General features: G+C 40.2%; 1 protein-coding gene and 1 long non-coding RNA gene across 3 annotated transcripts in view; one reads left to right on the top strand and one right to left on the bottom strand.

The window, feature by feature from the left end:
- Positions 1-6565, top strand: part of LOC117366348 (allantoinase, mitochondrial-like) — a 174323-nt gene extending 167758 nt beyond the window's left edge. For both annotated transcript variants that reach the window (XM_033957618.1, XM_033957620.1), the window contains 2 exons: positions 4157-4294; positions 5509-6565. In XM_033957618.1, coding sequence (XP_033813509.1) covers positions 4157-4294; positions 5509-5877 — 507 coding nt within the window. In that variant the 3' untranslated portion in view covers positions 5878-6565. The remainder of the gene's footprint in view (positions 1-4156; positions 4295-5508) is intronic.
- The window catches only part of LOC117366350, a 175211-nt gene extending 159352 nt beyond the window's left edge, over positions 1-15859 (bottom strand). The window contains exons 1-2 of the long non-coding RNA XR_004540564.1: positions 15781-15859; positions 11433-11440 (exon numbers count right to left, since the gene is read on the bottom strand). This is a non-coding gene — a long non-coding RNA (uncharacterized LOC117366350). The remainder of the gene's footprint in view (positions 1-11432; positions 11441-15780) is intronic.
- Between the last annotated feature and the right edge of the window lie 485 nt (positions 15860-16344).

Raw genomic sequence — 16344 nt, 5'->3', positions numbered from 1 at the left:
AATGAATTACAAACAGCGTTGAAATCCCTGAAAGCAGGATTCGCTCCAGGTGACGATGGTTTTACAGTAGAGTTTTATAAATCATTTCAAAATACCCTATTGCCATATTTGTTAAATTTATATCAAGCTCAACTGAATAAAGGTTGTATTACAGGCACTATGGCAGAGTCATTAACTATAGTTTTGCCAAGGCCAAATAAAGATCCCATATTGATTTCAAACTACAGGCCTATTTCTTTAATAAAAGTAGATGAAAAACTTTTAGCTAAGACGTTGACTTTACGCTTAGCCAAGACTCTCCCTTTTATAATTGGTATGCACCAAACAGGGTTTGTTGTTGCTCAAACACATTCTTCTAATAACACCAGACTGGCTTTTTATATGTTATGTTTAACAAAAGCCATGAAAGATCCAGCCTTTTCTGTATCCTTGGATGCAGAGAAGGCTTTTGATCGAGTAGAATGGACCTTCATGTATCAAGCGATGGATTGGTTTGGCATAGGTTCAGGATTTATACAAATGATTCAAACCTTGTATAGCTCCCCTGCCGCTAGATTGTATATTAATAATAATTTTTTGGAACGCTTTAGTTTTACAGAGGGGGTTTAGGCAAAGTTGTCCCTTGTCTCCTTTGCTTTTTGATATTGTATTAGAACCCTTGTTATTAGCTATTCAGCAAGTGAAGGAGATACAAGGTATTCCTTATTCAGAACGGGAATACAAGGTCTCTGCTTATGCAGATGATATACTGCTTCATTTGAGAAATCCTGAAACAACCATTCCATGCTTATTGAATTAATAGAGAAATTTGGAAAAATTTCAGGATATAACATAAATTGGAGTAAATCAGAAGTTCTTCTACTTAATGTGCATTGTACAAAAGGTTTGTTTGACTCATTTCCCTTTCTATGGAAAGAGGATGGAATAAAATATTTAGGCATTTGGATTAAAAATACGCTGGAAGAAACAATGAAAGTGAATGAAAATTTTTTTTATTAAAGAAGGTAACAGAAATGTATGACCAATGGAATCCTTTACATCTATCTTGGTGGAGAGAGTCCAAATGATTAAAATGATGATTTTGCCTGTGGTTTGTTATCAAATGAGTATGATACCAGTTTTTTTCAGGGGTCTTTTTACAAAAAGTTAAATAGTATTCTTACAAAATTTATTTGGCTGGGTAAAATTGCTAGAATTGCTTTAGCGACTTTACAAAAGCCAATTACTGAGGGTGGGGTAAATTTTCCCAATTTTTATAGGTATCATCAATCCTATATTATGCGCCAAGGTATGTATTGGGTCCTCCCAGAGCCCATCGAAAATATTCCAGATTGGTTGTGGTTGGAATGGCGACTCATGTTTCCTCTGCGATTAAGCCATGTTCTTAGTATCAAAATGCCTAGGATATATAAAGAAAACAGTATATTAGTAGATACATGGAAAACCTTAAGATATATGAATAATTTAACACCTATTCCAATACATAAATCAACAAATCAAACTATATGGTTCAACTCCAAGATTCAAATTGGCAGATTTAAGATCATCATTGGGTGATGGCAGGTATATGTATTCTAGACGATGTTATATCTAACTAGTGTTTTAGCCCATTACATTAGTTACAGTAACGGGTGCTAGAATAGCCCCTGACCCTGACTCTGACCCCACCTATGCCCCGCCTCTATCATGCCCGGACCCTGCCTCCCACTGATCCCAGTCCCATTACCTCACCTTTCACCATTTTCTTTGTACCCTTTTGGCCCTCCTGACAGGATCTTTACTTACCTGAGGCGGCAGCAGCAGTCCTGACGTACCAACCTTTCCTCCCTTAGTGCCCCAAAGCAGCAGTGGTCCTACCATTTCCATCTCTCCCTTTCCCCCTTTCACACCCTCTACCATCTCTCTCTGACCCTGTTTCACCTCTTTTGCCATCTTTTCCTTTCCTGTCCCCCTCTGTCCTTCCCCAAGACCATCTCTCTCTCCTGCCCCCTCCACACTCCCTAAAGTCTATCTCTCCCTATCCCCTACCATCTCTCCTGGTCCCCCTAGTAGCCCCTCTGTCCTTCTCATCCATCTGTCTCTGTCTCTCTCTCCTCACTTTCTGCCTCTGCGGAGCTCTCGCAGCTCCTCCTTGTCCTCCTCCAACCAGGCTTCAGCTGACAGCTGCTGCAGCCTTCCGCCGACGACATCCGCCTCAGGGGATTCTCGCGCATGCACACTCCTACCTGCGGTGCCCTACAGCGCATGGAAAACGGGAGCACGCAGGTGGGAGTGCGCATGCGCACTTAGGGCTTTCTTATATTAGATTTTACTAAAACTGGATATAAACAGATAATTAGAATTCCCTATTCTTTATCCCACCCAAGCTTTTATAAAACTTCTTTATTACTTCTGATAATTTTCTGAATCACCCAAAATATAATATGAATAGGTAATCATTACCAAGATTAAAAATATATTTAAACAATACTGATCAACAACGGCTCTTCTTCCAATTTACCCTGACACTTTATAACTTCCACCTTTAAAACCTAAAGTAAAATCCATTTTAAATCAAGCAGTAGTATACCATAACAAATACCAACTTAACCAGCTTCAAACCACCAGACAAATGCTTCAAACCACCAGACAACTCTCCTTACACACCGGCAGTTTAGGACTTTTAGAAGCACTGCTGACTTCTTCACTTAGAAATCCAACCTGGTGCAGAACTGCTGCCGACAGCCGCCTCAGGGAATTCTCACGCATGTGCACTCCTACCTGCGGTGCCCTACAGTGCACGGAAAATGGGAGCACGCAGGTGGGAGTGTACATGAGCGGCTAAGGGTTTTATTATAATAGATGATAAGCTGCTTGACTTGTCATAGTTGCAACATAAATTTGGTCTTGATAAATCACAAAGTTTTAGATGGTTGCAACTGAAGCAGGCCATTCAGGCGGGGTTCCCTGAATGGAAAAATATTAATAATCAATATAGTTTGGAGTTCTTATGCTTTCAGGTGGACTTCCTGGGACACCAGGCCGCACAGTATTATAAATTGATATATGGATTTATGAATAAAAAACCAAAAACTGGTCTTCGAGACATTTGGAGCATTGAGATTAAGCATCAAATTACTGTGTCTCAATGGACATGAATTTGGTCTTGGAGGATGCATCTATGAGACAAACTTGTTTTTTTCTGTTACATAGAGCATTCTGGACCCCTGTTCGTTTACAAAAATTAGATAGCTCTAAGTCTAATAGATGTTGGCATTATCATCTCGATGCAGGGACTTTAGATCATCTATTATTCTATTGTCCATTCATTTTGGCTTTTTTGAAATCAATAGTGGACCAAATAAATTGTTTGCTAGAAAATCCTGTGGCTTTATCATATGATACTATATTATTTGGCATATCAATGAGGGCGAAGAGTCAAATTTCTTCAAAAAATAATAAGCTTTTACTTATTATGACAGGAGTTGCCATACAACAGATTATATTTAATTGGAAAAATTGGAGTAGATTGAACTACAGTTTCTGGAGGAATTCTTTGTGTCATATATATATAATGGAAAGAACATTAGCCACACAAAAAGGGAATTTTAGTAAATTTCAGGATGTCTGGGGGCCATTAACAGATTATTGAAATGAGTAGATAACATTTTTATCCTAATAGTACAGTTGCAAATGAGGGTGGGGGAGTGGGGGTGGGTTTCTGATCTTTTATTAAATGTTTAGATTAGTATAAAAGAATATATTATATGATATACGTGATTGCATATGTTATGGTAGGGGTGGGAGGGAGGGGGTTAAATTTCATTAATTTAAGTTGATTATGATAGAAAATCAAGTGATGTTTCCAAGTTCAAATGTCATTTCCTGATACACTTGTTGTAAGTTGTAAAAACGAATAAAGAATTTATAAACAAATTAATAAAGATTCAGTTAATCTCAGCTCTGGATATTCATCCTCTTGTCTCCTTTTCCATCATGAAGAGTAGTTTAGTGGATCTGGGGAAGATTCTGACTGGGCTAAAAACTTACATGTGAAGGAAGGTGAGCAGGGAAAACAAGAACTGAAAAACATTGTTTCATTTTGTGAAGGCGAAATGTGAAAAACCAACATTGTTAACTCTGAATGTTTGATTTCTGTGCTTGTTTTTGGCACCAGCTGACACCATATCTGAATTTTCATCTTCATGGGACGGTCTTTGCCACCATCGTACAAGGTTGCCTTGTTTATCAGGAAGGGAAGTTTTCACCAAAACCACAAGGCGAGCTACTTTTGATCCAGCAAACAAAAGCCAAGGAAAGTACTGGTCCTTACTACTAACAAGAAAGAGTCAAAGCTCTTCCGAACAGCCTGGAAGTATTGTGCAAAAGAGATTAAGAAAAACAGAAAACTGCATCTGAGAGAAAATGGAGAAATGACAAATGATGAGAACTCAATTTTAAATTAGCATTTTTCATCAGTGGTCACATATTAAGTCATTCTAATAACACATTAAGCTTCAGATAACACCATTCAACTGCCATACTCTATCTTTAACCAGACCTACTTTCAAAATCTGTTCTCTATAATTTCCTTCTATCTATCTCTTTAAATAAAATCCATTGGAACAAATAGATGTAGTGTTGGTACTTCAATGTTCTTTATAAGCAGACCTTTATAAAAGCACTTGGCCCAATATTTTGTAGCCTATAGAGCTCCAGTTTATCTGCTCACAATTCCCCACTGGCAGCAACTACCATAAGACCGTATTTTTCACTCCATAAGACGCAACTTACCATAAGACGCACCCTAGATTTAGAGGAAGAAAACAAGGAGAAAAAAAAAACATTCTAAACCAAATTCTCCCTGCCAGGGTGTGTGTGGGTCTGTTATGTGTTTGCAGTGCTTATCTAGTGAATTTAGGTGGATTTTTGTGACTTAGACCATGTTTTAAATGGTCTAAGTTACAATGTCCAAGTTCCGTCGATTCTGGACTGCATAACTTTCGGTTATATATGCTGTACGACTAAGTCTAAGCTGGCCCACGTCCCGCCCAACTCCCGCCCTCGTCACTCCTCCTGAAACGCCCCATTTAGCTTTGGTCGTTCAGTGGCACTATGAAGGCCTAGGTTGTTTAGAAATACGTCCAAAACCCGTTTTTATTATTGGCACTTGGACGTATTTTGACAATGTTCGTCCAAGTGCTGACTTAAGCCGGTTTTTGGACGTTTTTCTCTTTTGATTATGAGCCCCATACTATATAATCACTCCTACTAATAAATCTAGACATCACACCACACAAGGATGCTATCACTTATATTAGTGGGTTTACCTGGTAGCTGAAACTAACTGGAGGAAGAAAGTTTCTTTATGCATAGAAGGTATGGAGGGGCATTTTTAAAAGAAACATCCAAGTCAGAATTGGGATGCTGAGAGAAACAAGATGCTGAGAGAAACAACATATTAAAAACCTGTTTTCAGCACTCAGTCTTACCTTGAATTTCTTCTGTCTAAATTTGTTGCTCCTTCAGGAAACAGTTATTATTCCCCACAGCAAACGCATGGGTTTGCTCCAGATGGACCCCTCTACATCCAGACAGGCAACGATGGAGCGCGTTCTGGCTAGTTCTCCATCTGTTCCTGGAGTTGAGTTGCCTGCCTTTATCTCGATGGAAGGAGCCCTCGAGGTTTCAGGGCTGGAAATATCATTGTCTCCTCCAGCTGCCCGATTACCACCTCAGTCGGTGCCGGAAAGAACTGAAAATGTGACTGCCGAAGCCCAGAAATATTTGATGCAACCACTCAGCAGGGGATTTCACTTGGACCAGCAAGCCGAAAGCACAAACAACCTGCGAGCGGGAGAACCCGGCTCTTCAACGGTGACACTGGAAACTATATGAAACACTCTTCAAAAACTCGAAGCTACGGTTAATAAATCCTCATCTGAAATTTATACAATTGTGAGTAAACTAGACAATTTGTCAGAATCTGTTCAAGCCATAAAATCTGAAATTGACCTAGGAACTAGCTTCATTACAAAAGTTAACTGATAACTTTGTTCAAGATTGCCTTTCAGAAGAAATTTGAACAGATTGAGAATTATAACAGAAGACTCAATTTGAGAATTGTTAATTTTCCTAGGTGTCCAGGTGTTTTGCTTGGGAACATGTTTAATAAATACTTGATTGAATGTTTGAAAATTTTCCCTGAAGCAATTCCTCCTTTAAATCGAGTCTTCTATTTACCCAAAAAAATCTATTGAAGTAAATCAAGGTGATAATCCTCAATCAATGGATTTAAATAATTTAACAGAAATTTTGGAAAATTTCTCGATTCAAGTTGACTCTTGATGTACGTTGCTAATTTCATTCATCTTTGAACAAGACCTAAATGCAATAATGAGATTGCTTTTTTGTTTTTCACAATCCTTATTTTTTGGTCAAAGAATATGGATTTTTTCTGATGTTGCAAAGACAACTCAAGAATGAAGGAAACTTTTCCGTAATACGAGACAAGAAGTAAAGAATCTGGGAGATACTTTTTTGTTAAGTTACCCCTGTAAATGCTTGATCAAATATACTCAATGGGGCTCATAATCGAAACAGAAAAACATCTAAAAACCAGCCTAAATTGGCACTTGGATGATCAGTAACAAAAAACATCCAAGTGCTGATAATTGAACCGGGTTTTAGACGTATTTAATAACGACTTAGGCCTTCATAGTGCTGCTGAACGACCAGAGCTAAGAGGGGCACTTTAGGAGGAGTGGTGAGGACAGGATTATGCCCCTCCATATGTATAGCAAAAAAACACTACCCTCAAAGAATAATAAAGATCTATCAATACCAGCTTTACATATGATAGGAAAGCTCAGAGACATGGAGGGGCATCAAGGAGGAAAATCCCTCTAACCACCTCACCACCCAATCATTGCTTAATCCTTCATACATTTAAGCTGATTTTTTTAGAAATTTTCAAAAAATTTTGGGTGAATATCTCAAACTTATTAAATATGTTCAAAAAAATGGCTTAGCTAAAACTTGGTTTCTTGGTTTCTATGTGGCACTTTTCGTTACTCTGCATCAGGAAACCAACCAGCACTATAATCAACTGTTCTTGCTACAGGAACAGCAATGAATGATGTACTTCTCTCATAAAGTAGGGCATTCCTCAAAGATGCTCTCAGGCTGAGAGCACTACTTTTTGAGAGAAAAACACCATTCTTTGCTGTTCCTTTAGCAAGAGCTGTTGATTATAGTGCTGTTGATTTATTGTCAATGTCTAACATTGTTTTACCATTGTAACTATTTTATTGTACACCGCTGAGAAGTCTGAACGGTATCAAAATTTTTTAATAAACTTGAAACTTGAATTAGAGGATAGCCTAGAATGATGGAAGGAGGAATAGAAAAATGTAAATGAGGCTCTCTAAACCAGATCTCATGATCAAAGGTACACAATAGAGAGTCACACTGGGACAAAAATTCAACCTCGTCTCCTCACCATCCCCACATTTTCATCCCCATCTCCGCGGTGAAGTATATTTTTCATCCCTGTCCTGTCCCCATCCCCACAGTCTTAATTTTCTTCCCCGCATCTTCCCACTCAAAGCAGAAAGATGATTTTATGCAATTTTATGGGCCTAAGATATTGCAAATAAACATTTTGGGGTAAATTCTCTATAATGCATCTAAACTTAGGTGTGCTTTAGACGTCCATAAAGTGCAAGGATCAATTAGAGATACTTAGACGTCTCCTAGACGTCTGTATAGACGCTGAGCACAGGTTAGATGCGGCTTTCTGAAACGTCATCTAGACATCTCTACATGGCCGTGCTTAGACACCAGATAGACGTCCCTACGATGTTTTTTTTATATATATAAAGAAGTACTCTTTACTGATTTATTATCATTCTTTCAGCATTGTAAGCTTTCACATAATTAACTCAAAGTATAGGATGATTAAAAGGATAATCAAAACACAGTATACCATTTTGTAAACTATATATTTTTTGTAATATATTAGTTTTAGTGAGAGTTGATCTGGGAATATCAGTGAGTATATTTTAAAGGACGACATGCTAACCGCTGTGCTAGACAACGAACCATGCAATAATAGCTATTCTGATTTGATTATGCTAAGCCTTATAGGTAGGGAATGGCAGTTAATTCTGCTAGGAGACAGAAAACACTGCTGTGTTGTATCTTTTTCCTTTATGATTTCAGAATTGTAGAGTTTACCATTAATACAAACTAAAAAAATATGTTATGTTTAAAAGGAGAACTAGAAGATGAAACTTACCGAGTGGGTGTTGAACTTAAATTATCAGTATAGAAGGTGGGAAACTGTAGATGTATGCTACAGAGAAAGTTGTACAGTAATGTTATACTCACCTCCTATTAGAAGTGGAAAGGATAGGACTTTGAACACCATATAGGCTTCTGATAAACCTAGTTTAAGTTCCACAAAGACTGGCAGGAAAGGCACCCTAAGTCATCCAATGAGCTTTCTCTGGATTTCCCAGAGACATTATTTGAAAGAGGATAGTTTAGAAGTGATATCTTGCTCTAAATAACACTCTCCTGGTCTTAAAACATTGCTACAATCAGCTCATTCTTCAGACCAAAAAGGTAAATCCCATAACTTACACTGGCCCAACTTTGAAACAGAATAAAAACACAGATCAGACCTGAATGTGGCTTCTAGTTCATAGGAAGAGGAAGTAGCCAGCAGCACAATGCTGACCTCATTGTGACATCATCAAGGTGCGCCTGGAAGGTAGATATGCCACAAGTAAAAGACAAGCCAGGAGTTGAACCCACAACCTCTGGAAGAGCAGTACAGCATTTTTACTCACTGAACTACAGCACCTTTTACTCCAATGTCTCTGGCACCCCTGTCATAGCATACCTTAGTGATGTGCTAAGGTATAATCTACTTAGCTATCATCTCACAGTTAGTTGAGACAAAAGACTGGTAGCTCAATGGTTTAAAGCACTGCTGTCATGGATATAAAACCCATAGTCTTAAGTATGGTTCAATAAATGTAACATGGAGTTAAATTATGCTGTTTTTTTTATCAAACGCAAGCTCAACTTTGTAATGTATTGTGTGTAGTATTGCTAATGTGTTTGAGATTAAAATGAGATGCGATAGGTCTGTATCCTATATAATAAAACCCTAGCCGCGCATGTGCACTTACCTGCGTGCTTCCATGATCTCTGATCTGTGATCAGTAGGTCTGTGGCCAGCAGCCAGGCAACTCGGAGACACACAGCACAGCCGGCGACTCCCCCCTCCCGCCCTCACTCACCGCTAAAACCACCACTGCCAAAGCCTCCTCCTTTGGGAGGAGGGCTCTGAGCCGCTGAAGACTGTCCCTGATCAGCTTACACGGTCCCTAAAAAATGAACCTTTTCATCTGAGGCGCGAGGCTGAGGTGACCTTCCTCCCCCGGCTCACTAAGGTTCCGTGTTGAGAAATTCAAATGTGTTGTTGAAAAAGCAAGTGACTGGAGGACACTGGGAGAGAAGTTGAGCGGCCTGACAAAATGACATCGAGGCAGTCCGACTCTGAAGAGGACAATGATTTGCCCCGCGTTTTCAGTGATGATGAGGTCATTAAAAAGGATTTCATTTTCTGATTCCGTGCCCTAAAATCTGAAATGAAATAGGTACCTATGAATGTTGAGGCTGCTTTGATAGAGATTTGCCAAAAATTGAGTGAGATTGGCAGGACAGTTGAGCAGGTGGAGAATTGTGTGGATTTAGTGGAACACCTATCTGACATCATTTATCTAGGCGCCTTCAAGAAAATCACCAAGAAGTTGAGATTGGTCCAAAATACCGCCATCCGCCTTATCTTTGGCCTGAAGAAATGGGAACACATATCCCCTTTCTACCACAAGTTGCACTGGCTGCCATTCGAATCCAGAGTCCTATTTAAGTTCTCTTGCATCTGCTACAAAACCGTATCTGGTATGTCACCAGACTATCTTTACTCCCACTTCAACCTGAACTATAATAATAAGAGCTCCCGCAGAATAACTATGTTCACTTTTCCCTCACTGAAATCGTGTCATCTTAAAAGATTCCTCGAACGAACCTTCTCTTTTCAAGCGGCCAAACTAAATTCATGGCTCGCCCAAATTATACTTGATGCCTCTTCATACCTCCACTTTAGAAAAAAGCTCAAAACTCTACTTTTCAATGGACCAAATCCTTAATGCTCCCCACTTCCGCCTTAACATTAGAAAACAGATCAAAAACTCTTCTTTGCAACAGATCAAATCCTTAACCCTCCCCTCCCCCTCCTCAACGCTTCCCACCTCTTCCTTTACTTTTTCCCCCTCCCCCCACCCTTCCAAGATTGTTGCTCCCCCCTCTCTTCTAATATGCTTAGTTCCCCCTTCTTAAAAATCCAATTGTATTCTCTTTCAGTACATACTGTATGTGCTCTGTATTAACCCTTCCCTCACCTAAATTGTCAATGTAAACTAGTTTTGACCTTTTGATTGCCTTGTTATGTTCTTCTTTTTTCAATCGCACTGTATGTAATTCATCTAATTGTTGTGAACCGCCTAGAACTCCCTGGGTATGGCGGTATACAAAAAAATAAATTATTATTATTATTTTTTTTTTCCCCATCATCAAAAGGACTAGCAGTCATGGAGAGAGACAGACAGATAGATAGAAAGGGAGACAGAAAGAAAAGAAGAAAGACACAGGGGCAGGGAGAGACACAGAAAGACAGACAAAGGGGGCCAGGGAGAGAGACAGACAGAAAGAAAGACAGCAGGAGGGAGAGACAGACAGACATATAATTCTAGAACCCGGCGAGGGCTTCTTTTAGCCGAGACATCTGCTACTTTTGATGTTGGGTGAGAGCCGTCACTTGCTTGGTTTAGAAAAGTATGCAAGGCTTACAGGCGTGCCCATTTCTGCCTTAAAATATCAGCATGAGAATAAGTGGCCACTTCATAACACTTTGGGGAGAGGCTTCTGTTTTGGGTGTGGGGGAGGGAAGTGGAGGAATGCCAAACTTAAGATTTCCATTTTTGACCCTTTTTTTTGCCTTTTTTGTCAGGGGGGAAATAAAACAAAGGAAGAAGGGCTGCTGTTGGATAAGAGGAACAGTGAAGGGGTGGTTGTGGACACAGGGGAGGTAAAAGGAAGGGAGAATGGACAGGGGGGAGCAGGCAAGGGGTGGTGGTGGACAGCCAAGGAAAAAGAATGACAGAACTATAGAAAGCGGCTAAGGAGAGAGAAAGAAATAAAGACAGACACACACGCATATAGTCTAGCACCCGTTAATGTTACAGGCTATAAGACTAGTGAAGTATACATTTGTAAGTATTGTTCTGATTCACATAGGCGTCAGATGCGGAAAATTGGCGTTATTTGTGTTTGCGATCAGCGTCATTGTGGATCTCTTGTCTCATTAAATCTTCTAAAACCTATGCACCTGTGATGGGGGGGGGGGGGAAGTGACACGTGTTAGTATTGTGAGAATATAGATAACTAGTTTTCTAGGCCGTTACATTAACGGGTGCTAGAATATATGTTTGTGTCTCTTTATTTCTGTCTCTCTCTTCCTCCCGCTGTATGTCTCTCTCCTTAGCCCCCTTTTTCTGTCTGTCTTCCTGTGTCTCTCTTCTTTTCTTTCTATCTGTCTCTCTCCTTGCCTTCTATGCAGCAGCATTTCTCTCCCACCACTTCCAGTTCAGCAGCCACAGCAGCAGCATTCCCTCCCCCTCCATTTCCCTCCACCCACACCACTTCCCTGTGCAGCAGCAGCAGCGTTTCTCCTACCCCTTTTCCTCATCCTCCCATCTGTCTCTCTCTCCTCACCTCCTACCTCTGTGTAGCTCTCGAAGCTCCTGCTCGTCCTCCTCCAGCCAGGCCACAGCCAACTGCCGCTGCCAACAGCCACTGTGGGCTGCCGCTGCCAACAGCCACTATGGTCTGCCGCTGCCAACAGCCACTGTGGCATCAATGCTGTGCAGGAAGGTGGGCTTCATGAGAATAACAACTAGAATGAACAGAAACAAAAATAAAACAATTCTCAGCAGCCTGCTCTCTATCATCCTAGACCCCCCTGCCGCACCCCAACATACACTTCTGCAGCATAAAACCCTAAGCCCTAATCCTAATGTTATACTCAACTCCTATAAGAGGTGGAAAGCATCATCAAGGTGCACCTGGAAGGTAGATATGCCACAAGTAAAAGACAAGCTGGGAGTTGAACTCACAACCTCCGGATGATCGGTATAGCGCTTTTACTCACTGAGCTACAACCCTAACCCTAAACCTAACAACAGCAAAGACCACCATATATATATATACTCCTTTGAGAGCTAATAGGTAGCTGTGAAAAAGAGGGTTGGTGAGAGTGGGAGTTGAACCAGTGACCTTGAGAGGTTGGACCAGGCACATTAACCTGGTGAGCCAGAAATGCTTTATTTGAGCTGAGTGTGACATGATAGCTAATGAGATGATACATAGGCAGGTCAGTCAAGTATGATATGAAAGGGCAGTGAGATGCCTCAATAGAAGCTGGTGTAGCTCTATAGGTTAAAAGCCTGGGCTAGTCATGCAGAGGTTGTGAGTTCTACACCCAGCACATCTTTTTAATTGTGGCATACTACCTTGAAGGTGCGGCTTGATGATCTCACAATGAGGTCTGCTAGGAGTCAAAACACTGCTGTTTTATATATATTTTCTTCATGATTTTAGAATGGTATACCTTAACATTATAAAAACTAACAACATATGCCATGTTTAAAAGGAGATATATAAGATGAGTTGAACTCAAATTATCAGCATGGAAGTTTAGTTTTCATGCTACACAGAAAGTTCTACAGTAATGTTATAATCAACTCCTATAAGAGGTGGAAAGCATCATCAAGGTGCACCTGGAAGGTAGATATGCCACAAGTAAAAGACAAGCCAGGAGTTGAACCCACAATCTCCAGAAGATCGGTACACCACTTTTACTCACTGAGCTACAGCACCTTTTACTCCAGTGTCTCTGGCTCCCCTGTCATAGCATACCTTAGTGATGTGCTAAGGTATAATCTGCTTAGCTAGCTATCATCTCACAGTTAGCTAACACAAAAGAGTGGTAGCTCAATGGTTTAAAGCGCTGCTTTCACTGACCCCCAAACCCATATTCTCAAGTATGGTTGATTACATGTGACGTGGAGTCCAAAAGTGCTGTTTTGATCAAACGTAAGCTCTATTTTTATTTTCTTATTTTTTTTCTCATCTATCTCTATTTTATTTTTTCTACTAATTTATATTACTATATTTATATTATATTTTCTACTATTTTATATTACTCTACTAATTGTCATTTTTCCAGGTACTTTAGTTAGATTGTGAGCCTTCGGGACAGTAAGGGAATATCTAAGTACCTATTTTACTTATAATTTTAATGCACCTTATTGTCTATTTTTTTCTGTAAACCGCTTAGAATCCTAACGGAGTTTAGCGGTGTATAAGAAATAAATTACATTACATTACATTACATATTTCTATAATGTTTTGTATCTGGTATTGCTAATGTGCTGTTTGAGATGAAAATGAGATGTGATTGGTCTGTATCTTGTAATTTGTATTCAAATGAGTATTGTGTCAGCTGAAGGAGTTGAGGGAGTCAAAACCGGACCATGCTCACACACTAATCTTTATTTACTGGGCTACTGAATGAATCTATTCCATTTAGGCGTGTATACGGAAGATCGTTCATTGCGCTTAACGATCGGTGGCGTCTATGCTGCAATAACGGCGTTACTGCAGATCTATAAGCACACTTAGGGTTTGTTTTTTCCAGCCAAGACTCCTGGAAAGAATTATCATCATTATCTCAGGAATGGAGAAAAAGTTAATGGATAATCACCAAAAGAAGAAATCAGTTTTGCCTGAGCTTTTCTCTAACAAAGACACCTAAATAGCTACCCAAATATAATTCTCAACTAGATTTGTTCCTACAAAGATGAAAAAGGTTAGACAAACATCAAAATGATGTCATAGGCACCGTTTGGACTTCCCACCAGAAAACATTAAAATCTGAATGACCAAACACCTGACTTTTAATCAATTCCTTCCCAGTTGTCATTTGCTTAGTCTGTAGAAGCTCTGTAACCAACTTCTAAATGAAGTTCCCTCTCTAGCTTTATGCCTTAAAGCACTGCATTTGTCTTCCGTACATCAGGGGTTCAGGTCTTGAGTGTGGTTAGCACATATTTGATATTCATTTTTCTACCAGAGAACCTTAAAACTCCTTAGCCATTCCTTTGCGTAATCATATTTGAGTTGATTTTTTAAATGATCTGCAGCACTTCTCAGCAGCCTGTTCTCTGTCATCCTAAACCCCCCTCCCCCACTCCAACATACACTCCTGCAGCATAACACCACAACCAGCCAAGCTGAATATACCAACCGGAATGTCTCTAGGATACATCTCAAAAACATGTACACCTTCCTACAATACCTGTCCATGCCCTCTGACACTTTAGTAAACTCTTCTATCTGTTACCCTGTGCGGATATTGCATAGCAGGAAATCCATTCCTACCACAATGGCTTGTAGCTGAGAGCAAATGAATGTATTTGATGCACAATGCTGATGAAAAACAATAAAGTCCACAAACATACATACTCCTTTGAGACCTAATAGGAAGCTGTGAAAAAGAGGGTTGGTGAGAGTGGGAGTTGAACCAGTGACCTTGAGAGGTTTAACCAGGCACATTAACCTGGTGAGCCAGAAATGCTTTCTTTGAGCTGAGTGTGACATGATAGGTTTATACTGGTTTATATGTTTCCTGTGTGGTTTTCTCGGATGTATAATCTAACAATGCAGCAGGCGAGGGTAATGTTATGCAACTGTAGCTAGATGAGGTGAGATGATATGCAATGTAAGCAGAAGGCTATGTGTGAAATGGAAGAGTAGTGAAACCCAGGTGTGTAAGAAGGAATATATTTCCCTACAAACCACAAGATGGTCCATCCTCCCTAGTAATGCCATCTTCTTAATTATGCTATTTGCAGGCTCTGAGGTCATGTCATTGGACTGGTGAGCAACTGGTGAGACATGACAACCCCTAGTTCCTCCCCACACACACATACACACACCTGTTTGCTACCCCACATCTTACCTTTCCAACCTGGCCCTCAGACAAAGATCAATGTGATAAGAGTGATCAATTTACAGCGGTACCTAAGAAAACACTAATGCCTGTGTACTACTCAATGCATCTGACTGGGCCCTGCCATTCCTTTGGTAAATAATCACAACATCCATAAATGGTTTAAGATTTTTATTGTAGAATATCATGTCATTTCATTGACACTCAAATGTACAATCCTTGCACAGTCCAGAAAAGCGGTGTGCAGTGTAACAGCATGCAACTGCAGTTCGCTGAGATGGATCATAGCTACACCGGTATAAAGAGTAAGCCATTCCTAGGTCCAATTCAGTTGCCAGCCTACAGGAGGAAAGGGTACAAATGTCAGTGTGATTTTAATTATTAAGGTTTCCTCACGGACCCCCCGGTAGGATAAGGCAGGTTGTAGGAAAAGGAAGATGGATTCAGAGATGTAGGATGTTCTTCAGTGCACTGGAAGAAAGGAAAGTAAGGCGGTCAGAGAATAAAGGCCAGAGCTTTCTGCCATTGAAGCAAGGGAAATAAAAGCCGTCCTCCTTGTTACAGAGTCCATATGAGAACTAGGAACCTACACACACTGTTTGGAATGTTGAAGGTTAGTGGAGGTGAGCACAAATGTCTCATGCATAGGTAGGTACAAGTATCAGGAATAGGTCACAGGATCCGCCCGTATCACAGGAACAGCTTCACGATGAGATGCTAGCCACAGGAGGAGGTCAGCTTGGCCCGAACACTTGCAAAGAGGGGAAGCATGTTAATACATTGGAGAAGTCCCCCACCTCAAACTGTCACAACACCTGCAGTTACCCTATAGCTTCAGTTGAACTTGAAGTACCAGCATGGAGAAGGAGGGGGGTGCTATAGTCTTATGCTACACAGAAACTTGTAGACCAATACCATCATTAACTCCTACAAGAAGTGGAAAGCTGAGCAGCATATAGGCCTCTGATAGCCATAGTTTAACATTTTAGCAGTATAGGTCATCCAATCGCCTTTCTCTGAGCTTCCACTATAGATGTCATTTATACCTAAAACTAAGGGGGTGTTCAATCAACACATATGCTAACCTAACACCAGCATGTGTTGATTTACGATTTGTTGTTGGTAAAACAACAAAAAACCAAGAGGTCCTAAACTGCTAGCGCTTACCAGGCCATCAAGAAGCACATTACGATGCCCTTGTATGGTGACGATGAAAGTCT

This window comes from Geotrypetes seraphini, chromosome 9 (genome assembly GCF_902459505.1).
Source record: "Geotrypetes seraphini chromosome 9, aGeoSer1.1, whole genome shotgun sequence".
NCBI lineage: Eukaryota > Metazoa > Chordata > Amphibia > Gymnophiona > Dermophiidae > Geotrypetes > Geotrypetes seraphini.
Note: the sequence above shows the minus strand (reverse complement) of the source record. Positions and strands in the feature narration are given on the sequence as shown.